General features: G+C 26.1%; 2 protein-coding genes across 3 annotated transcripts; both read left to right on the top strand.

Moving 5' to 3' along the window:
• Positions 1 to 112: 112 nt before the first annotated feature.
• Positions 113 to 24,676, top strand: LOC145945352 (cytochrome P450 4C1-like). 2 transcript variants are annotated; one of them, XM_083054295.1, is made up of 12 exons: positions 113 to 333; positions 19,703 to 19,880; positions 20,048 to 20,160; positions 20,590 to 20,680; positions 21,075 to 21,269; positions 21,722 to 21,788; positions 21,926 to 22,052; positions 22,192 to 22,273; positions 22,356 to 22,468; positions 22,558 to 22,795; positions 22,990 to 23,362; positions 23,709 to 24,676. In XM_083054295.1, exons 1-11 carry the CDS (start codon positions 313 to 315, stop codon positions 23,328 to 23,330), a joined length of 1,566 nt encoding a protein of 521 aa, XP_082910421.1. In that variant the 5' UTR covers positions 113 to 312; the 3' UTR covers positions 23,331 to 23,362; positions 23,709 to 24,676. The 2 variants fall into 2 exon arrangements, with proteins under 2 accessions (XP_082910421.1, XP_082910422.1); XM_083054296.1 differs by lacking the exon at positions 113 to 333 and adding an exon at positions 17,114 to 17,246.
• Positions 10,548 to 15,748, top strand: LOC145945353 (cytochrome P450 4C1-like). Its single transcript, XM_083054298.1, has 11 exons — positions 10,548 to 10,790; positions 10,958 to 11,070; positions 11,624 to 11,714; positions 12,150 to 12,344; positions 12,797 to 12,863; positions 13,001 to 13,127; positions 13,267 to 13,348; positions 13,431 to 13,543; positions 13,632 to 13,869; positions 14,064 to 14,436; positions 14,777 to 15,748. The coding sequence occupies exons 1-10, from the start codon at positions 10,622 to 10,624 to the stop codon at positions 14,402 to 14,404; spliced, it is 1,536 nt and encodes a 511-aa protein (XP_082910424.1). The 5' UTR covers positions 10,548 to 10,621; the 3' UTR covers positions 14,405 to 14,436; positions 14,777 to 15,748.
• Positions 24,677 to 25,280: the final 604 nt, after the last annotated feature.

Raw genomic sequence — 25,280 nt, 5'->3', positions numbered from 1 at the left:
CAAAGATTGATCGATCAATTTTTCTTTGCTACAAAATCAAATAACTATATACTTCTAGCAATCCGGAAGTCATATTAATTAAACAACTCGTCATATTAAACAAAAGATGATAGTTTGCTACTCGCTTGCTGACTCGTCTGTGTGTTTCAAGCAACTTTCTTTAGGCTTGAACGAGTTGGAAATTTCATCGCTGTACATCATTTCGAAATCTATCAACCAGCTAATTTCTACAGAAGTAACACAATCTTCCCCTGAATCGGATGGCCATTCTATATTCTTATGTTGGGCAAACTCTCGAGCAAGTGTCAATAGATGTTCCAAGGCGCAAAGCTGGCAAGTACAAGTAGATTGCGATGATTCACTTTCCCAAGTTTTCAGAGATTCCAAAAGTGTTTCCTCTTGTACGAATGTAAATAACCTCATGTTAAATGGGTCATATGTATCATATTTGTAATTGTTAAGCTGTTGACGATAGGCTTTGTTTAATTCAGCGATTACCGTATTTATACAAATTTCATATCGCTTTGAAACTGTTTGACATGATAAACCTCCTTCGATAATGTCTCTTACTGCTAAATGTACTTTTTGTCTATAGTCGTTAAACTGCTTTTTGCTTTCTCTAATATTTATTTTTTTATTTAAAATTGCGCAGTCGAGTTCATATTTTTCTGCCACGTCTCTTACAGATAAATCTGTTCTTTCCTCAACTTCTCTCGCTGCTATCTCGAGATTATTACTTAATGCAAGATGTTCCGCTATTACTGTTCTTTTATCATACACTTCCATATTTGCAAGTAAAATGATCTAAGAGAAACAAGAAACAAAAAATAAATACATTTTGCAATTTATCAATTTTTTGTGTATACATTTTGTACAACTTTAAATATTTGTAGAAACTCAATAATATATTGCAAATTTTCTCGTAAATATTTTAAAGCTAAATTGCACAGTATTTTGCATTATATAAAATAAAAAGTCTTTAAAAAAGAAGAGAATCAGGACGTTAATGTACTTACAAAATAAAACGAGAAGCAAATATTTCTAAACAAATTTTTTCTCACGACGAAATGGATGTGAAATATTAATCTGGATGGATATCTTAATCTGGTTGTATACAAACGATGACTGAAGCACAATGTCAGATATTGACTAAATTTAGTATTCTAAATATTATATTGTTTTAGGAAAATAAATAAAGTTTTAAATTTCAAAGTCAATTTCGATAAGCGACACATGATTTTCCAACATTTTTTAAAGATACCTGTATGTCCTCCTTCGCTCATTTGGTATTGTTCGGCTCAATAACTATGCAATAATGATTAATGATAAGATAATCTTTCAATTATATCTAATTCATTTAAAAATTGATTTATTAAAAAATTTATTTAAAATTTAAAGAATATAATTATTAAGATGCAGGCAAAAAAATTGTTAATTCTATAAATTATGAATACTCCAAGTAGTTGATATACTCATTTCAATTATCAAGTAAAAATTTATAAAGTTAAAATTTATGAGAGAATTTATTTAAATCATTTTTTAATATTATTTTATAAAAAATATGTATTTTTTAGTAAATTGTATACATTTTCTTGAAAACAACTATATATTCTTTACATCAATTGATTTCATCATTTTGTGCATAAAAATATTATGAATTAGATTATCAAAAAATAAATATCTTACAACATATTTCATAGTTTATGTAAGATTATATTAAATTAAAGTATAAAATATCTCGTAAATTATTCACTATTTGGCCTTCCCCTACTCTTATAACTTTTTATACCGAATATAGTGAGGAATTGATTTATGTAAAAAAAAAAAACAACATGGATATATTTAAAAAAAACAAATTTATTTTTAAATAATCTTGAAAAACGTCACTCAAGGATACTTCTAAATTACGATATTACGTCCTCCTCGAAACTCTACAACTTTTATACAAAACATTTCGAAAATGTTTTATTCTTTAGATAATTAAATGTAAACTTTAAAATTGAACATCTATAATGTATTATATAAACACAAGAATAATTATTCCTTTTTTATAATACAATCATATAATTTAATTTAAATACACCGTTCTCTCCTTTAAAGTAGTTCATTAGTTTTATCAACTTCATGTAATAATAAAAATATCAATTTCATAGTAATCAAATTTATAATATCACTTTTATACTGAAATATTACACAGAAGATACATGTTTTTTTTGTACAAATTATTTATTTTTATTTCAATTTACCCTTTTTCTTTTATCTTAAATATTTTAAATATATATTTTTATTACAAAATTCATATATAATTATTATGATTTCTAGTATATAAATTTTAGACGTTACTTGAATTCCTGGCGTTTTACTGTAATAACGATTCTGTACATGAAAAAAAAATATGAAAATTCTGTAAATAGATACATGCTATTAATATTCAGATTTCCAAAACATTCTGTCAGTTGCGATATTAATTCAATAAATGTAAATTATTTACAACAAAAATTATATATATATATATATTAATAAATAATCAAATATAAGATGTAAATTCAAAATTAAGATTTTTAAAAAATTTACTAAAATATAATATAAAGATTATAATTTCAAAATTTTTATAGTATAAAAAATATAATGTGTAATATATAGTGTAAAATTTATTTCGATTGACGGAATTGAATAATAAGAAATATAATATAATAGTTTATTACATAGCATTTATGTAGCATTTATGTGTAGCATACAGTAATTATAAAAATGCATCACTAATTATATAAAATAAAAGTTTTCGCTAAAATCTAAAAATTATTCTAAAATAATTATCTCTATAAATTCATAATACAGTTTTATAATAATAATGTCCAGAAAAAATTATATGTAATATTCAATCTTTAATATAACTTTTATAACTCATTATATGTATGTGATGTCTCAAAATTTCAATATTAGATAATATATTTTCTAGATCCTGTATAAATACAAATTTTTATACTAAAATGTTAAAGCTGTAGTATTTTTAAAGAAGATAATTAAAATAATGTAGAGCTTATCATCAATTCCATTCTCCATGTACTTTAATTTTGTATTTATCTACATTAACAAATCAATTAAAAACCATATATGCACATATGATATTTAATCTGTGTTAATAATAAAAATATAATAAATGTCACGTTGAAGGAAATTAACATTAGAACGCGATGAGTATCTATCTATAAAAAATGTCACTTCTATGTAAAAAATGACACCTCTTATAAAAATATACAAATCAATACCCATATGTTTTATTATTATTACTAAAAATTACTTACTATAATTACTTAATTTTATGAATTAATTAATTAAATATAAACATTTCCATATCATTACTTTATCATTTCTCTATGACACATATATAATTTATAAAATATAATACATAAGAAATATTTATATAATATATATAAGGGAAAAAAATTAATAATAATTATAACTATTATTATATATAATGTAGAATTTATAATATATAATATATAAGAAATAATATTCTTGTTAAAAAAATTTGACTTTAAAACGCGATGAGCATCTAACTGTCAAAAGTATCACACATATGTCATAAATGACAGCTTTTACAAAAATATATAAATCAATATATTTTATCATTATTACTGTTAAAAATTTTTTAATAATTATTTATAGTGTGTATTTGTATATGTGCAGAAATATTTTTATAAAACGTATTACGTCATTATATAAAATCTACTATCGTTAACTTAATCGGCAATTAATTTTATGGAATAAAATGCATTGTGTATAATTTAAATTTTTACAATACAATAATAAAACATTAATAATTTTATTTAATAATTATATATGAATAATTTAGAGGTATTGTTTGAAAAATTAACCGGAGATTTTCGTTGAAACAGCCCAAAAATTTTATCATGTTACAATTATTTCGATCATACAGATATGAGACATTAAAAATATTTCTACAATATAGAAATTTTTTGTAAAAAATAGATATATATACATATAAATTGAATTAATTATGTATTACTTTTTATTCCAAAGCTACTTTTAAAATCATAGACTTAAATGGCTAATTCTTTTGCTACAAAATCTAATAATTACGTTCTTAGCAATTCGGAAACGTCATATTAAACAAATCGACAGGTCGTAATTTGTTACGCGTTTGCTGACATTTGTTTCAAGCAACTTTCGATAGAGTCGAACCAGTTAAAAATTTCATCGCTGTATCTCATTTCGAAATCTTTCAGCCAGCGAATTTTCGTAGAAATATTCTCTTCCAAGTCGTATGGCCATTCTATATTCTTATTTTGCGTATATTCGCAAGCAAGTGTTAATAAGTGTTCCAAAGCGCAAAACTGGCAAGTACAAGTGAATTGCGTTGATTCGCTTTTCCAGTTTATCAGAGATTCCAAAAGTGTTTCCTCTTGCACGTATGTAAATAACCCCTTGCCAAATTTATCATATGCGTCATATTTGTAATTGTTAAGCCCTTGAGAACGGGCGTTCTTTACTTCAGCCCATAACTTAAAACAACTAATTCCATAATGCTTTGATACGTTGTAACATAATATAGCTCTTTCGATAACGTCTCTTACCGCAGCAGAGAATTTTCGTCTTTCATCTTGAAACTTTCTTTTATATTTTCTAATCTTTATTCTTTTAAATAAAATTTCTGCTTTGAGTCTATATTTGTCTGCTACGTATTTCACAGGTAAATCCGTTCTCTCGACTTCCTTCGCTGCTTTCCCCAGCTTATTACTTAATGCGAGATATTCCCTTCTTATTGTTCTGATATCGGACATTTTCAACCGCTAAAATGACCTACGAAGAGAAACAAGAAGTAATAATGCATGTTGGGCAATTATGTAAAAGTTGCGATATCGCAAGATTGTAAAATCGACTTTTAGCGACTTTTTTATCTTACGATGTCTCAATCTTTTGCGTACCTGCTTTTGTAAAAGCTCTCTATAAACAATACTTATAGAAACTCAATAATATATTGAAAATTTTCTCGTAAATGATAGATAAATTATGCTGTTTTTTGCATTATTTAAAGTAAAAAAATCTGTAAAAAATTCAAAAGGAAGCGAATTATCGAACAATAGTGTACTTACAAAATAAAACAGCGGCAAAATATTTCTAAATAAATTTTTCCTCACGACGAAATGGATGTAATGGATATCTTCATCTGGTTGTATACAAACGATGACTAAAGCACAATGTCAGATATCGACTAAATTAAAAGTTCCAAGTATTGTATTATTTTAGGAAAATAAATAGTGCTTTAAAACTCTAAGTCAATTTTGCTAAGCGACATATATGTATATGTTTTTCCTACACTTTTAAAGAAATCTATATATGTCCTCTTTTTCGCTCATTTGGTATTGAGTTCATCTCAATAAGTATATGCAATAATGATTAATGATGAGTTATTCATTTATAAATAGATTTATTTAAAAATTGGTTTAAAATTAAAAAAAAATAATTAAATTAAGATGCAGGCAAAGAAAATTGTTAATATCATATCTTATACATGTTTGATGGGATTCAAATCTAGGCTCATTGTTTGAGAGCATCTCAATGTTGTTTGTTCCAAAAAGTTGACATGCAATGCTAATGCTAGCAATAATTGAATAAAAATGTATGGGTAATGTTGATACTAAAGCTCTTATTTTATTCCATTTTTCGAATATGTGCATGTAAATGTGAAACGTTTGCATTTGCTTTTAGAGAAACTTTATTTGTTAACGTTTATATTAAACGAATGTGCTAAATATACGCTAAATATACAAATATTATCATTTAATTATTATATAATTATTATAATTTAATTATTAAATTCATAATAGGCTCTAGACTTAAAACACGTGTACGGAAAAACTTTCTATCGCACAGATATGCTAATTATATGTGTAAACATGTTTTCTTTTAAACGTAAAAAATAACGAGCCTTAGTTGATACGTAGTAATTCCGCGAAAAAAAATCGTACAAACTTCATTTTCCTTAATTTGCAAAAAGTCCACATTTACGATGATTATCATAAGATTTACGAAAAAAATGTATTCGACTCCATAAAGTTAAGTTATACAATTTTTTGAAAATTTAACACGTTTTTATTTTTTAAGAGACAGCGGAAGAAGGGATACATTCAATATTTGACAAATGCTTTTTAAAGTACAGACGTTAAGCTTGACAGTAAAAAAAATTCAAATACAATTTTTGGCGGATGAGAGTTATTCTTATTTGAAGTTACGCGAAATTTTGACATAAAATTACATATGCGATAATTTTGTTGACTAGTATATTTACAACAATAAAATATATATATATTATGTTACTTATTATTCATTTCCGTCAATCGAAATAAATTTTACTATATATTACACATTATATTCAATATTAGATAATAATATATGTATATTTTCCAGATTTTATAAAAATAAAAATTCTTATATTAAAATGTTGTATTTATAGTATTTTATTAAAGATGATAATTAGAATAAGGTAGAGTTTATCAATTGAATTTTCTCAAGTTTGAGTATTCAAGCATAAGTCATAATAAGAAAAATATCCCCCAATTTTATATCAATACCATTCTCGATACACATTTTTATCTACATTAATATATTAATTATAAAAATTATTTTACTTATATGCAGTTACGATAATTGATCTATGTTAATAATAAAAATAATGTTTTATTGATTGAAATTAACATTAGAACGTAATTAGTATCTAATTATCAAAAATGTCACAATGTCATGTAAAAAAAATGACATCTCTTCTATAAAAATGTACAAATCAATATCAATATGTTTTATTATTTATTATTATTATTAAAATTACTTACTATAATTATTTAATGAATTAATTGATTCAATATAAACATTTCCATATCTTTATCATATCATCTCTTTATGACACATTTTATGACATATTTCATATAATTATATTTTGACAGTTCGATGTGTAACGCGTGATAAATTCTAACGTAAATATTTTATATATTAATATGTTATTATTATTATTATTATTGTATGATAATTATAATAATTATTATATATAATATATATAATTTATAATATTTAATATATAAGAAATAATACTTGTTAAAAGACATTGACTTTAGAACGCGATGAGCATCTAACTGTCAAAAATATCACACATACAATATGTCATAAATTACGGCTTTTATAAAAATATACAAATAAATATATTTTATTATCATTATTGTTAAAAATTATTTTAAAAATATTTATAATGTGTGTATGTGTGTATGTGCAGAAATATTTTTATAAAATTTAACATAATAATCGGTGATTAATTTTACGGAATAAAATGCAATGTACAATTTAAATTTCTACAATACAATAATAAAAAATTAATAATTTTATTTATATTTAATCATTTAGAGGTATTGTTTGAAAAATTAATCGAAGGTCTTCGTCAAAATACCTCAAAAATTGTAATCATGTAATAAACATATCAATCGTACAGATATAAGAAATTGAAAATATTTATAATATCGAAATCTTTTGTAAGAAAATAGATATGCATATAAATTATTGATTGAGTAGTACGTTTCATTCTCAAGCTACTTTTAAAACATACTTAAATTCATAATTACTGTTAAGAATTCCGAGATTTTATATGGACATTTCATCAATGATATAAATAAAAGATCGATTAATATTTCTCTGCTACAAAATCTAATAATTACTTAATAATTTGAAAACGTCATAAAGAAACGTCATAAAACATCGTAAACTCGTCTGGTGATGTTCGTGTCAAGCAACTTTCCATAGGCTTGAACGAATTGGAAATTTCATCGCTGTACCTCATTTCGAAAACTTTCAACCAGTTAATTTCCGCAGAAGTATGCTTATTCACCATGTCGGATGGCCAATCTATTTTTTTACGTTGAGCATATTCTCGAGCAAGTGTTAATAGATGTTCCAAGGCACAAAGCTGACAAGTACAAGTAGATAGTGATGATCTATCTGCCCAGTTTTTTAAATATTTTAAAAGCAAGTCCTCTTGCATGAATGAAAACCTTATAATTTGACCTTCTATCCTTTTGTCATATCTATCATATTTGTAATTTATAAACCCTTGAGATTGGGCATTGCTTTCTTCAGCGTATATCTTCTGTATACAAATTCCATATTGGTTTGAAACACTTTCACATGTTAAACCTTTTTCAAATACATCTCTTAATGCAGTGTGGACTTTTTGTCTGTCATTATTAAACTTCTTTTTATGTCTTCTAATATCTATTTTTTGATTTAAAATTCCGCAGTCGAGTTTATATTTGTCTGCCACGTATCCCACAGGTAAATCTTTTTGCTCGACTTTTCTCGCTGCTATCCCGAGCTTATTACTTAATGCGAGATGTTTCGCTATTATTATTCTCCTATCGGACATTTCCAACCGGTAGTAAAATAATCTACGAAGGAAAGCAAGAAAAATAAATGTTGCGCAACTATGTAAAAGTTGCAATATTGCAAGATGCAAAATTGTTTTAGCGACTTTCATCTTGCAATAATCTTAATCTTTTGTAAAACGTTTTCTAAAAACTATATTTATAGAAACTCAATAATGTATTGAAAATTTTCTCGTAAATAATAGCTAAATTACGTTGTATTTTACATTATTTGAAGTAAAAAAATTTTTGTTTTATTTTATAAAGAGAGAATTATAGGACGACAGTGTACTTACAAAATAGAACAAGAAGCAAATATTTCTAAATAAAATTTCCTCACGGCGAAATGGATGTAATGGATATATCTTAATCTAGTTATATACAAACGACTGAAGCACTGTCAATGTCAGATATTGACTAAATTCGAGGTTCCAAGTATTGTACTGTTTTAGGAAAATAAATAGAGATTTATAACACCAAATCAATTCTGCTAAGCGAAAAACATATGTTTTATCCTACATTTTTTAAGAAATCTGTATGTCCTCTTTTGCTCAATTTTGATATTGTGTTCAACTCAATAACTGCATGTAATAATAAATAATGATGAATTAATCTTTCGATTATGTGTAATTTAAAAATGAATTTAAAATTAAAAGAAATAATTGTTAAGATGCAGTCGAGAAATTGTTAATTCTATAAATATTTAATACACTAAATTGGCTGATATACTTATATTCTGATTGTCGGATAAGAAAAATTCTACAAATGGTATCATAGAAACCATAGAAAAGAGAGAATTTATTAAATTCTTTTTTAATAAACATATAACGTATAAAACATAAACATATAATACTAGATTAATTGATTAAGAGAAGTTTTGATAAACTATAGTTTTTAAGCTATTATTGAAAAATCGGTCCTATAAAAAAACCGGATTGCATTATTTATTTACATATCTGTTCGTCGACATGCGAAGCTCTTTTGCATCGTTCAATTGTTTTGCAACGATTCGCATATTTTTTTTTATTAATGATTAAAATTTTTTCCGTACACTTATCTCGTATATGTAGAAATGGTTTAAATGTTCTAAATTAAAATATGAATTTAAGACCTAAAAACAAAAAAGAAATTTCATTTAAAAGTATATCCGTAAACGCTTTGTTTAAAGATATTGACACCTAAACATGTCTATTATAAAATTTTATGAAATTATTATCAGGTTATAATAAATAAAAAGTAATATCTCAAGGTAATAATTTTTTCTTGTTTTGAGTTTTGTTTATCTTTGTTTTTTGTCTTTATAAATTCATATTTTAAGTTAAGACAGATTTTAGAAAAGGTCGATTGTACAACATTTTCTTCAAAACGGTATAACTTTATCAAGAAAAGTCGTAGAAAAATGTTTATAATATAGATTTGTTAAAAAATAAACATCTCTTGTCTGAGATAAAGCATATAATGTGCATATAATTTATTATTTTGCATTTTTAAACATGCGCGTTATCGCTTATATTATGTATATCCGGGTACTTTATCGTTATAAAAATTAAGTAAAACTTTCTCAAACATTGAGAAATTCATTGCAAAATAAACATAAATAAGATAAATGAAGCGAGAAAAAGACTTTCATATTAAACATCGAGATCACAGTATTATTTCATAATCGCATCTTAAATCGAGAAGAAGAGTAAAGATCTTATATAATTGTATAAAATTTCTTTTGCAAACACTTTCTGTGAGGAAAGAATTTATTTTCTTTTTCTTTCTTTCTATTAGGATATCTTATTGTATCTAGTTACAATACATTCATATATAAAGCATAACAAACTGTGATACAAATACTGGTGAAGTAGCGATATCTGATAAGTATTCAATATTGTGGAAACAGTTTTGTTTAAACATTAAGTGTTTCGACGTAATAAATACTTAACCAACAATCTTGCATTTTTTAATGTTAAAATACTTGGTATAGTATTTTATATTTATTTTTCAAAATAAAATAATTTCCGCAAAATTAAAATGTAATTTAATAAAAACTCATTAAACTTATTAAATTCATTAAAAGTATGTGCGGATATTTTATGATAAACTCACAATGTTTCTTTACTGTCTCAAGTTTTTAAACCGTACTATAAAAAATTATAACTAGTGATTATTCAGAAATAGAATTAATTATATGTTCACAGGCTACAAGAATGGACATAAGCTCTTTGACACTGTGTGCTTTGTTTCTTGGTTTAATAATTTTCGCAATTATATTAGTGTATCATCACTATGTTCTTCGACAAAAGCTCAAAAACGTTCCCCAATTCGGTGTATTTCCATTTGGTACAGCATTTGAGTTTATAAAACGAACGGATTATGGTAAAGAACTTTGTGAATAAGATAATATTGCTATTATGCTTTTACAAATGCCATTTATATATTTTTAGCAAAAAAACCTAAAATTCATCATTTACATTAAATAAGTATAATAATTAATAAATATTAATTAATCAATATTAAATATCCAATTATGTGTTTATCCACAGAACGCTTACAATTGTTTGAGCAACAGTTTATGGTATATTTTAAAGAAGGAATATTCATCAATTGGATTGGTATAAAGCCGTTCATTAATCTCTGTAAACCTGAATTTTTAGAGGTGAGAATGGAAAGATTTTTCTTAAAATAGCAAGAAAACTTAATAAATTTATATTATAATTCATATTTATTTTAATAAATTATTATGTTATTTGCAATGACGAATGTGTGGATAATTTATTAACGTAAAAAAGCACCATTCTTTGCAATAGTACAATAGAAAATCTTTCATAAACTTATTATTAAAAATAATTGTGTATTTGTATTAAAAAGTATAATTATTATTAAAACGTTTTTCAATGTAACAATTACACGTAGAAAATAAATTTTGTTAGTTGTCAATAATATTGACACATTATATATATATAAAAAAAGATTAAATTATAATATATATTAATTTTATCTTTATTATATATAAAATTTAGTATCTATACTTAACAAACAACACAAGAAAACATAAAAAAAGTAAAAATAAAAAATAAAATTTTTGCATACTTAGGCTCTCCTTTTGAAAAAAATTGAAACTTTGATAAAAAGAGCATTTTTGGAGCATTCATCAAATTTGATAAATTATTATATGCACGCTTATATTCTTTTTAAATTTATTTTTACAGATTATTATGCCCAGCACCGTAAATATCGAAAAAGGAGACCCCTATAGATTTCTGTATTCTTGGTTAGGCAATGGACTTCTTACTTCTACAGGTAAGCACATAAATAAACTCTCTTATGTCTATTTGTATTATCTCATTAAAGATGAAAAGCAAATTATAATTTGATTTGAACAAATTAGGAAAAGAAGAAAAAGTAAAATTTTAATTTAATATACAAATATGCAAATTTGTATATATTTATATCCTGATACAAAAAGATAGATATAATATCTCATGTTCATTTATTTACGTAACTGATTTTATATTAATATTAATTATTCGTGTAAATTGGCGTGTATTAAAACATTACTACTAAATTGTTTGAAGGAATTCTCCTTATTTGCATTGCAAATATGCAGCACCGATACGCAAAAAAAGTAAAACTAAAGCACGATAAAAAAATGTGACAAAATGTGCACATATATATTTTTATATCTTTTATGATATTTTTAACACATAAATGTATCACTGATTACTACTACTTCAGGAAAACAATGGTTCCATGACAGAAAACTCATCGGGCCAACGTTCCATTTTAGTATATTGAACCAATATGCCATAATTATGTCTGAAAAAGCAGAGATTCTGACAAAATGTCTCGAGAGAGAAATAGCAAAGAATCCATGGAAAGCTATAAATATTCTTCCGTTTATTAACAATGCTGCTCTTGACATTATATGTGGTAAATAATAAATGTATATCATATTATTAATTATATAAATATGTATAATACTTTTTGAACACAAAAAAGTTACGCTGACACAATATGTTTTATGCTATAGCAAATTTTATAAATTGCGATATCGATAACAGAAACTTGTGAAGATTATTAAATATTTAAATTTCATTCAATTGACAAGTTCTTTCGTTATAACAATTAATTTATTATTGCTTATCTATATCGGTTGTTTCGTTATAGAAGACACGGTGAAAAATATGTTTACTAAAGATATAAATTAATTTTGGTTTAAATTTATGCTTTCACAATTAATAAAATGCATAAAGTAAAATTAACTATATTCGATACTGTACTTACGAAAATTATAAATAACATTTTAATTTTTTTTCTTAAATTTAAAATGTAGCATATTTTGACAAGAAAGCTATAATATAATTAGTTACTATTATTTGCAGAAACGGCAATGGGTGTAGATGTACGTGCTCAAGAAGATGAGACCAAATATACTACAACAATACATAGGTCCGAAAAGTCATGAGTTGCATATTTTGTTAATAATAAAATAGTTAATAGTTAGCACTAATGATATATTAAAAAGATTTTTTTAAGACTTAACAGCAATGTGTGATTACGTTTTAATCGTACCTTTTTAATCGTAGAAGCAACAAATTAGTACTCGAGCGATTGTATCGACCGTGGTGTTGGCCAAATTGGTTGTACTACTTAATGCCTTCGGGAAGAGAATATAATTCAGGAATTAATAGATTACAAAAATTCACGAGTGAAGTAAGTGCAACATGAATCGCTAATACTCAAGGCATTACAGATATCAGCAGAATTTTATTAAATTAATTATTTATACTACTTACTTCATTTTATTTAAATAAATTCAACAAGTTTATAACAGGTAAATGTCACATTTTAGGTAATAAGTAAAAGAAAGATTACACGACAGTTGGAAAACATTTCTACCAAATCAGAAAACAAAGATGATGAACTTGATATAGGTGTGATTATTAAATTATCGTTATATATGTTTTGAAAGTTTGTGTGAAAATTTTTGTATTCTTGCGAAATTTATTGCGTTAGGTAAGCGGAAGAAGAAAGCTTTTCTGGATCTGTTACTTGATCAAAATGAGAAGGACGAAACTCCGTTAACCGATGATGAATTGAGGGCACAAGTCAATACGTTCATGTTCGCTGTGAGAAAATCTTGTAATTTAACGCAAAACTCTGTCTCGTTAGGTTTGGCAATGTAATTATAAGTAAATGTCTGATAATGATATATAGGGTCACGACACAACTGCGATCGCGTTAAGCTGGACCCTTTTTCTTTTGGGCAATAATCTTGATCAGCAAGATAAGGTTCATGAGGAACTCGAGAATGTTTTCGAAGATTCCGAGACACCAGCCAGTGTACAGGAGCTGTCGCAATTAAAGTATCTCGATATGGTCATAAAGGAATCTCTCAGATTATATCCAAGTGTACCCGTAACTTTAAGGAAATTAGTGGAAGATGTAAAACTGGGTATGAGAGGATTACTTTACATCTATTAATATATTAAGTTAAAAAAGATCTCAAGATATTCTTATATTTAAGAGTCTGCTTTTATACAAAAATTCATTTTGTATATCACAAGAACATTTATATGAAAAAATTTATCCATATAAAATGTGGCAGATTACAATCAATATAATCTAAAACAATCTGTTTTATTTTAGGTAATTATACGCTCCCGAAAGATATTACAGTTGTGATAAACATCGCATTTATACATACGAATCCTCAATTTTGGTCGGATCCAAAAAAGTTCGATCCAGATCGTTTTCTTCCGGAGAATTCGAAAAATAGACATCCATACGCCTACGTTCCGTTCAGCGCTGGCCCGAGAAACTGTATCGGCCAAAGATTCGCTTTACTTGAAATGAAAACGATATTGACAGCTGTTCTGAGAAAGTGGAGAGTGAAAAGTGTAAAGACGACGGATGAGATTCAGTACGGATTCAATATCGTTTTGCAACCATGCGAGGACATATTCATCCGATTCACGCCAAAGGAATAATCAATTTACTAGCACAAATATTTCTTTTCATTGTGCGTAATCTTTATAATTATCTTTCTCGTTTACAAAATTTGAATTTGTTTTTATTATCATTATCGTTGTGCATATAGGATCCATGCACTTTTACATATAGTGATTGAATAATACGAGATATGCGTCTAAAGTTCATTAAACGTGCAGCAAATACACCTCACAATAATTAATAATAAGGGATAAAAAAAAATTTTCTAAAAAATAAGCAAATTTTAAATAGCTTTAACTTTGTTAAAAAAAATGAGAATTTAAATAGGGGTTTCAAGGCTTGAATTTTCTACTTTTGAAAGATCACAGTTGTTTGTCACTTTCTTTAATTCTGGTACTTTTTATGTACAGAAAACAACGAACTCAGATACTTAGATAAAGGATTTTTCAACAATGAACGTGCAATGGACCATCTCACCCAAATAGTGAAGAGAAGATGACCATCGTATATTTATAAAAGAATATCTAAAACGGAAATATAAATTATGAGTTACTTATAATTTATATATTATTTTATGATTTTATATTCTATTGACGAATAGCAAATGAAAAAAAATTATGGATATCTTCTTATTATATTACTCGTAGAATCCTTATTGTGATATTCAGCAACAAAAAATACATATCATATACATTTCATTATGATAATACTAATATGCAAGGTGAAGTCAAGCGTTTATTATTTTTCAATTCTTATTGAAATTGAATTGGAATATTATAATGACAATCGTAATAGCAATATAAAAGAAATCATTCTTTACTCAGCATGCTATCTGAATTAACACATATTTATAATTATGCCTTCCAATTGTAGGATAGAAACATACTTATACATATATAACGATTTAATTATATATTCTTGACAACTGAGAAAATGACTGATTTGTTTCTTGTTTTTATATTGCTAGTACGTTATTATATTAGAATTCGGTTTAAGTAAGAATCAAGAAATAATGAACACTTTAAGTTCTATTTAGTATATTAATTATATTCATAATAAAGTGTATATAATATGTACTTTGTAGCTCTATTCGCTATTCTCGTCTCTGCGTTAATATTAGAAAGAAACAAAAAGTAGAAAAAACAGGTTTATTTTGTGTATGCTCTGTTAAAGAGGATCTGAAAAAATAATCAGAGATGAGAGATCAAATTGCAGTAATATCGTATATAATATAATACACTTTTATATTACCTATTTAAAGGATTTTAGATAATTTTTAACTAAGAACGAGAAAATGCTTGAATTTTTGAAAACACTTTAATCTCATTTATCATGTAAAATTGTATTACCAAATCTTCGAAAATATAGTTTAAAATAAAGTATATATATCATAATCTTATTTTATTTTACAAATTTTTTCATATAACATTATGTAATTAATTGAGAATGGTGTACTACATATATATTAATATTGACTGATGTAACAATGTGGAATATTTTATATAAGAATATATTACACATTTTGTCTAATATATCCGTACATTAGTATATATTTCTTCGAATAAAAAACTCTATATACTTTTCAATTTTGACTTTTAGAGGCCTAGCAGGAGTCAGTAGAACTTCACTCTTTAATTTTATTTTATCGACAGTAATACTTTTATCCACTTTAAATACAAATATTCGTATCAAAGTCGCTAGTATAACTTTCATTTAAATCATCGCATACTTCATACCTGAAAGAATTTGTCATAGATATAAAATAAATGTTATAATTTACATATAATAATTTATTGGTACCTACCTAAGCAACCTGTTGGCCTGGTACTAAAAAGTAGGTAATAATCCGCGCCAGAGATTCTCTATCTATCGGGAAGAAATCTATCCGGATCAAACGTACATTAATAGATTTGGCCAATATTTTTTATTTCGGAGCATCTTTGACAGTGCTAAGACAACGTTTCGGCAAAATAATCTCTTCTATAAAACATAAATATTTTTATGCAATTAGGCGTAATTAACGTAATAATATAGAATAGCATAATAGAGTCGAGATTAATCTACAAAACAAACGTATGTGGTCTACAAAATATTTCTTGTTAAAAACTTAGACATTTTATTAAAATTCTCTAAATTAATTTCTTCCGCTCTTCTTTAATTCTTTATTTTGGTGTTAAATAAATTGTTTTTTTTTAATACTCGAATAAAGTTTGTACTAAATATTTATTTTAAATTGAGACTAGGTTGTTGCACACTATCTGATTTGCTTGTAATTCACAATTACGAAATATTGATAAAAAATGTAGTTCTGTTTACTAAATGCACCGATTAAGTTTTTGTTTTTCTTGGTTTAATTATATTGATTTAATTACAAAAAAGTCGCGACTTTTAGTAAATAATATATTGCAAAATACAGAAATTGTGTACGTGTGTGTGTATCCAAATCAATGACTTTTTTCTCCGAGCATTTCTGATATGTTTCATTTTTTTTCTTGTTTTTGTATCTATTGAGAACCTTCCATAAATATTTTTAGATTTTTGTCAAGTTCGGACCGGGTCCGCCGTACGTTGCCTAACAGAGTCAACCTCGGTATCTTGAGAGGGGGTCGGCAAAATAACGGCGGAATTAAGAAAATGGGAAAAATTCTAGAAGCGCGACAGCCAGCAGGATCAACAAGGCCGCGCGACGGGCCCCGATAGCGCCACTCGTGGCCTACTTATTGTTAGATAATAATTTGCCGGCGAGACTTCTGCGGGCTTTCCGCTCGTCACTGTTCGGCGAGCGCGCGACGAGATTAGAGGCCTGCGAGCGGAAAAAGAGACTTCCTTAACGAAAGGACGAGATCTACTTCGTGAGACGTCGCCAGCCGTATTTATCAGGTAACTGATTCAGATGAATCGTATTGCGTATATTTATTGTGTGTGTGTGTGTGCAGAAATGTTTTCATATTAATATGTATTATTTCATTTTATGTGTATAAAATCGACTATTGTTAATATAATCAGCGGAATTAATTTTACGGAAAATAATGCATCGATAATTCAAATTTCTACATATACCATCATAAAAAATTTAATAATTTTATTTATATATTAATTATTTAGAAGTATTATTTATATTTATATTAATTGTTTGAAAAATTAAGCGAAGGTTTTTGTCAAAGTAGTCCGCAAACACTTTTATAATGTTATAATCATCATGTTATATAATAATCATGTTATAATCATTTCAATTATACAGACATGAAGAATTATAAATATGTTGTGTATTACTATAATAACATTTATGTATATGACAAAAAAATATAAAAATTCCGTAAATAAATACGTGCTGTAATTTTAGCAGGATTTACGTAACATTCAATCAGTTGCGATATTTATTCAATAAATGTAAAAATTAATGTAAATTAAACATCACTATACTATTTTAAATTAACTACATATAGCTACATGCAAATTTAAAAAATTAAAATTTAAATAAAATTTAGATTTATATATAGTACGAATAAAAAATTAAAACGTTTATATTTGAATAATTGCAACGCGAAATTACAAGCTGTAATTTTTTATTACATAATTTTTTATTACATTATTATTTACAACGCGTATTTTCCTTACAAATATGAAAAAAACATTTATACAGGGTGTCCGGTAATAGTCGCATCAACCGTCGTGTGCAGATAGAGCTAGTTAAACCGAGTAGAAAAGTCCTCTACCATTTTGCGATATTCTCAATTATAAGAGAGAAATAAATTAAAGAAAATCAGCCAATTCGCGCGATGATAAGCGTGCGGCGAGAAGAGACAGCCCACTCGGGGGTCCAGAGTTAGCGCTACTCGTATGGAGTTACTGTCTTTTGTAAAGCGCTCCTCCCCGCTTCATCGCGCGCTTAGCAACCGTGTAACATTATACTGTTTCTTTTCGCCGCATGCTTAGTAACGACATAAAACTGGGCTGTCTCTTCTCGCCGTCGTCACGCGAATTGGCCGATCTTTATTAATTAATATCTCTCTTATTATTGAGAATATCACAAAATGGTAGAGGACTTTTCTACTCGGTTTAACTAGCTCTACCTGCACACGACGGTTGATGCGACTATTACCGGACACCCTGTATAAATGCAGAAAACAGTAAACTTTAATAATATTAATAAATATATTTGATTTTTTTATTTAAGATAAATTAGATCACGTCCATCATAAATATAACATCACTAAACAAACAATTTAATTGCAAAAATATGTTGCTATTTAATCAACTAATCCAGTCGAGGAACTTATATAATTTGCTTATTAAAATGAGATTGTTCTTTTTCATAATCTTTTTTACATAATCTTTACATAATTTTTACATAATCTTTTTTTTAACATAATCTATGTATAAAAAAATCAATAAAAAGCAGGCACGTGTATTTTTCAAGGATGTTTCAATTATATTTGTATAATCATTAAAAACTGCGTAGAAGTTATATTAAAAGTTTATTTATTGTTGTCAAGGATTTGATTGTTACATAATTAAACTAATTAAGTATATATTATTTTTTATAAAATATAAAAAACATTATTATTTAACTGAAATATACATTATAATATAATATAATATATGTATACTGAACTGTCATTTATTTCGGTTGACGGAATTAAATAATAACTAACATAATATAATAAATTATTATATAGTATAAAATATAGTTATAAAAATCAATGGATCATTATTGATATAAAATAAAAGTTATTGCTATAATCAGAAAATTCTTCTAAAATAATTATCTCTATAAATTTATAATAAATATTTATAATAATATTTTAGATAGTAAAAAAAAATTATATGTAATATTCAATTTTCAACATAGTTTTTATAACTCTCATATGTGTGTAACCTCAAAATTTCCGCGACACTAGATGATATATGTATTTTCCAAGTCTTAAAATAAAAATCCATATATTAAACTGTTGATGTCATAGTAAATGTTTAAGTAGATAATTAGAATAATATAAAGTTTATTAATTAGAATAATGTTAGAATAATGTAATGTGTAGTTCATCAATTAGATTTTCTCAAACTTGCGTATTCAAGCGATATATCGCATAGAAAGGATAATATCTTTCAATCTATCGTCATTACCATCCTCAATAGACTTTAATTTTGTGTCTATATTAACAAATTAATTATATAAAAACTATTTTACTTTGTAACCATAAACTGTACTTATAGAAACTTAATAATAACTAAATTACGCTGCATTTTGCATAATGTGTAGTAAAACAATCTTTAATTAAACAAGAAAAATTATAACTAGTGATTCTTCAGAAACAGAATTAATTATATGTTCACAGGCTACAAGAATGGACTTAAGCTCTTTGACACTGTGTGCATTGTTTCTTGGTTTAATAATTTCCGCAATTATATTAGTGTATCATCACTATGTTCTTCGACAAAAGCTCAAAAACTTTCCCCAATTCGGTGTATTTCCTTTTGGTACAGCATTTGAGTTTATAAAACGAACGGATTATGGTAAAGAACTTTGTGAATAAGATAATATTGCAATTATGCTTTTACAAATGCCATTTATATATTTTTAGCAAAAAAACCTAAGATTCGTAATTTACATTAAATCAGTATAATAATTAATAAATATTAATTAATCAATATTAAATATCCAATTATGTGTTTATCCACAGAACGCGTACAATTGATTGAGCAACAGTTTATGCTATATTTTAAAGAAGGAATATTCATAAATTGGATTGGTATAAGACCGTTTATTAATATCTGTAAACCTGAATTTTTAGAGGTGAGAATGGAAAAATGTTTGAAAAAATAGCAAACTATTTAAATAAATTTATATTATCGTCCATATTTATTTTAATAAATTATTATGTTATTTGCAATGACGAATGTGTGGATAATTTATTAACGTAAAAAAGCACTAGTTATTAAAAATTATTGTGTATTCTTATTAAAAAGTATAATTATTATTAAAACGTTTTTTAATGTAACAATTACACACAGAAAATGAATTTTGTTCGTTGTCAATAATATTGACACATTGCTGCTATTGCATACATATAAAAAAAAGATCAAATTATGATATAATAATTTTATCATTATTATATATAGTATTTTGTACCTATAAAAACAACAACAAAAAGTGAAAATAAAGAAACAAATTTGATAAATTATTACATGCACGCTTATATTCTTTTTAAATTCATTTTTACAGATTATTTTGCCCAGCACCATAAATATCGAAAAAGGAGACCCCTATAGTTTTCTGTATTCTTGGTTAGGCAATGGACTTCTTACTTCTACAGGTAAGCACATAAATAAACTCTCTTATGTCTATTTGTATTATCTCATTAAAGATGAAAAGCAAATTATAGTTTATTTTGAGCAAATCAAGAGAAAAAGAAAAAGTAAATTTTTAATTTATAACAAATACGCAAATTTGTATATATCTATATCTTGATACGATAAATAAGATATCTCATGTTCAATTATTTACGTAACTGATTTTATATTAATATTAATTATTCATGTAAATTGACGTGTCTTAAAACATTATTACTAAATTGTGTGAAGGAATTCTTCTTATTTACATTGCAAATATACAATAAAAAAATGTGACAATATCTGCATCTATATATTTTTTATATCATTTATGATATTTTTAACACATAAATGTATCACTGATTGCTACTACTTCAGGACAACAATGGTTCCATGACAGAAAACTCATCGGGCCAACGTTCCATTTTAGTATATTGAACCAATATGCCATAATTATGTCTGAAAAAGCAGAGATTCTGACAAAATGTCTCGAGAGAAAAATAGCAAAGAATCCATGGAAAGCTATAAATATTCTTCCTTTTATTAACAATGCTGCTCTTGACATTATATGTGGTAAATAATAAATGTATATCATATTATTAATTATATAAATATGTATAATACTTTTTGAACACAAAAAAGTTACGCTGACACAATATGTTTTATGCTATAGCAAATTTTATAAATTGCGATATCGATAACAGAAACTTGTGAAGACTATTAAATATTTAAATTTCATTCAATTGACAAGTTCTTTCGTTATAACAATTAATTTATTATTGCTTATCTATATCGGTTGTTTCGTTATCGAAGACACGGTGAAAAATATGTTTATTAAAGATATAAATTAATTTTGGTTTAAATTTATGTTTCAATAATTAATAAAATGCATAAAGTAAAATTAACTATATTCGATACTGTACTTACGAAAATTATAAATAACATTTTAATTTTTTTTCTAAAATTTAAAATGTAGCATATATTGACAATAAAATTATAATATAATTAGTTACTATTATTTGCAGAAACGGCAATGGGTGTAGATGGACGTGTTCAAGAAGTTGAGACCAAATATACTACAACAATACATAGGTCCGGAAAGTCATGAGTTGCATATTTTGTTAATAATAAAATAGTTAATAGTTAGCACTAATGATATATTAAAAAGATTTTTTTAAGACTTAACAGCAATGTGTGATTACGTTTTAATCGTACTTTTTCAATCGTAGAAGCAACAAATTAGTACTCGAACGATTTTATCGACCGTGGTGTTGGCCAAATTGGTTGTACTACTTAATGCCTTCGGGAAGAGAATATAATTCAGGAATTAATAGATTACAAAAATTCACGAGTGAAGTAAGTGCAACATGAATCGCTAATACTCAAGGCATTACAGATATCAGCAGAATTTTATTAAATTAATTATTTATACTACTTACTTCATTTTATTTAAATAAATTCAACAAGTTTATAACAGGTAAATGTCACATTTTAGGTAATAAGTAAAAGAAAGATTACACGACAGTTGGAAAACATTTCTACCAAATCAGAAAACAAAGATGATGAACTTGATATAGGTGTGATTATTAAATTATCGTTATATATGTTTTGAAAGTTTGTGTGAAAATTTTTGTATTCTTGCGAAATTTATTGCGTTAGGTAAGCGGAAGAAGAAAGCTTTTCTGGATCTGTTACTTGATCAAAATGAGAAGGACGAAACTCCGTTAACCGATGATGAATTGAGGGCACAAGTCAACACGTTCATGTTCGCTGTGAGAAAATCTTTGTAATTTAACGCAAAACTCTGTCTCGTTAGGTTTGGCAATGTAATTATAAGTAAATGTCTGATAATGATATATAGGGTCACGACACAACTGCGATCGCGTTAAGCTGGACCCTTTTTCTTTTGGGCAATAATCTTGATCAGCAAGATAAGGTTCATGAGGAACTCGAGAATGTTTTCGAAGATTCCGAGACACCAGCCAGTGTACAGGAGCTGTCGCAATTAAAGTATCTCGATATGGTCATAAAGGAATCTCTCAGATTATATCCAAGTGTACCCGTAACTTTAAGGAAATTAGTGGAAGATGTAAAACTGGGTATGAGAGGATTACTTTACATCTATTAATATATTAAGTTAAAAAAGATCTCAAGATATTCTTATATTTAAGAGTCTGCTTTTACACAAAAATTCATTTTGTATATCACAAGAAAATTTATATGAAAAAATTTATCCATATAAAATGTGGCAGATTACAATCAATATAATCTATAACAATCTGTTTTATTTTAGGTAATTATACGCTCCCGAAAGATATTACAGTTGTGATAAACATCGCATTTATACATATGAATCCTCAATTTTGGTCGGATCCAAAAAAGTTCGATCCAGATCGTTTTCTTCCGGAGAATTCGAAAAATAGACATCCATACGCCTACGTTCCGTTCAGCGCTGGCCCGAGAAACTGTATCGGCCAAAGATTCGCTTTACTTGAAATGAAAACGATATTGACAGCTGTTCTGAGAAAGTGGAGAGTGAAAAGTGTAAAGACGACGGATGAGATTCAGTACGGATTCAATATCGTTTTGCAACCATGCGAGGACATATTCATCCGATTCACGCCAAAGGAATAATCAATTTACTAGCACAAATATTTCTTTTCATTGTGCGTAATCTTTATAATTATCTTTCTCGATTACAAAATTTGAATTTGTTTTTATTATCATTATCGTTGTGCATATAGGATCCATGCACTTTTACATATAGTGATTGAATAATACGAGATATGCGTCTAAAGTTCATTAAACGTGGAGCAAATACACCTCACAATAATTAATAATAAGGGATAAAAAAAAATTTTCTAAAAATAAGCAAATTTTAAATAACTTTAACTTTGTTAAAAAAAATGAGAATTTAAATTTTAAATAGGGGTTTCAAGGCTTGAATTTTCTACTTTTGAAAGATCACAGTTGTTTGTCACTTTCTTTAATTCTGGTACTTTTTATGTACAGAAAACAACGAACTCAGATACTTAGATAAAGGATTTTTCAACAATGAACGTGCAATGGACCATCTCACCCAAATAGTGAAGAGAAGATGACCATAGTATATTTATAAAAGAATATCTAAAACGGAAATATAAATTATGAGTTACTTATAATTTATATATTATTTTATGATTTTATATTCTATTGACGAATAGCAAATGAAAAAAAATTATGGATATCTTCTTATTATATTACTCGTAGAATTCTTATTGTGATATTCAGCAACAAAAAATACATATCATATACATTTCATTATGATAATACTAATATGCAAGGTGAAGTCAAGCGTTTATTATTTTTCAATTCTTATTGAAATTGAATTGGAATATTATAATGACAATCGTAATAGCAATATAAAAGAAATCATTCTTTACTCAGCATGCTATCTGAATTAACACATATTTATAATTATGCCTTCCAATTGTAGGATAGAAACATACTTATACATATATAACGATTTAATTATATATTCTTGACAACTGAGAAAATGACTGATTTGTTTCTTGTTTTTATATTGCTAGTACGTTATTATATTAGAATTCGGTTTAAGTAAGAATCAAGAAATAATGAACACTTTAAGTTCTATTTAGTATATTAATTATATTCATAATAAAGTGTATATAATATGTACTTTGTAGCTCTATTCGCTATTCTCGTCTCTGCGTTAATATTAGAAAGAAACAAAAAGTAGAAAAAACAGGTTTATTTTGTGTATGCTCTGTTAAAGAGGATCTGAAAAAATAATCAGAGATGAGAGATCAAATTGCAGTAATATCGTATATAATATAATACACTTTTATATTACCTATTTAAAGGATTTTAGATAATTTTTAACTAAGAACGAGAAAATGCTTGAATTTTTGAAAACACTTTAATCTCATTTATCATGTAAAATTGTATTACCAAATCTTCGAAAATATAGTTTAAAATAAAGTATATATATCATAATCTTATTTTATTTTACAAATTTTTTCATATAACATTATGTAATTAATTGAGAATGGTGTACTACATATATATTAATATTGACTGATGTAACAATGTGGAATATTTTATATAAGAATATATTACACATTTTGTCTAATATATCCGTACATTAGTATATATTTCTTCGAATAAAAAACTCTATATACTTTTCAATTTTGACTTTTAGAGGCCTAGCAGGAGTCAGTAGAACTTCACTCTTTAATTTTATTTTATCGACAGTAATACTTTTATCCACTTTAAATACAAATATTCGTATCAAAGTCGCTAGTATAACTTTCATTTAAATCATCGCATACTTCATACCTGAAAGAATTTGTCATAGATATAAAATAAATGTTATAATTTACATATAATAATTTATTGGTACCTACCTAAGCAACCTGTTGGCCTGGTACTAAAAAGTAGGTAATAATCCGCGCCAGAGATTCTCTATCTATCGGGAAGAAATCTATCCGGATCAAACGTACATTAATAGATTTGGCCAATATTTTTTATTTCGGAGCATCTTTGACAGTGCTAAGACAACGTTTCGGCAAAATAATCTCTTCT

This window comes from Prenolepis imparis, unplaced genomic scaffold, assembly GCF_030444845.1.
Source record: "Prenolepis imparis isolate NDT839.2.m4 unplaced genomic scaffold, iyPreImpa1.0 SCAF_14, whole genome shotgun sequence".
Classification (NCBI taxonomy): Eukaryota; Metazoa; Arthropoda; class Insecta; order Hymenoptera; family Formicidae; genus Prenolepis; species Prenolepis imparis.
This window is presented reverse-complemented; position numbering and strand designations above follow the sequence as displayed.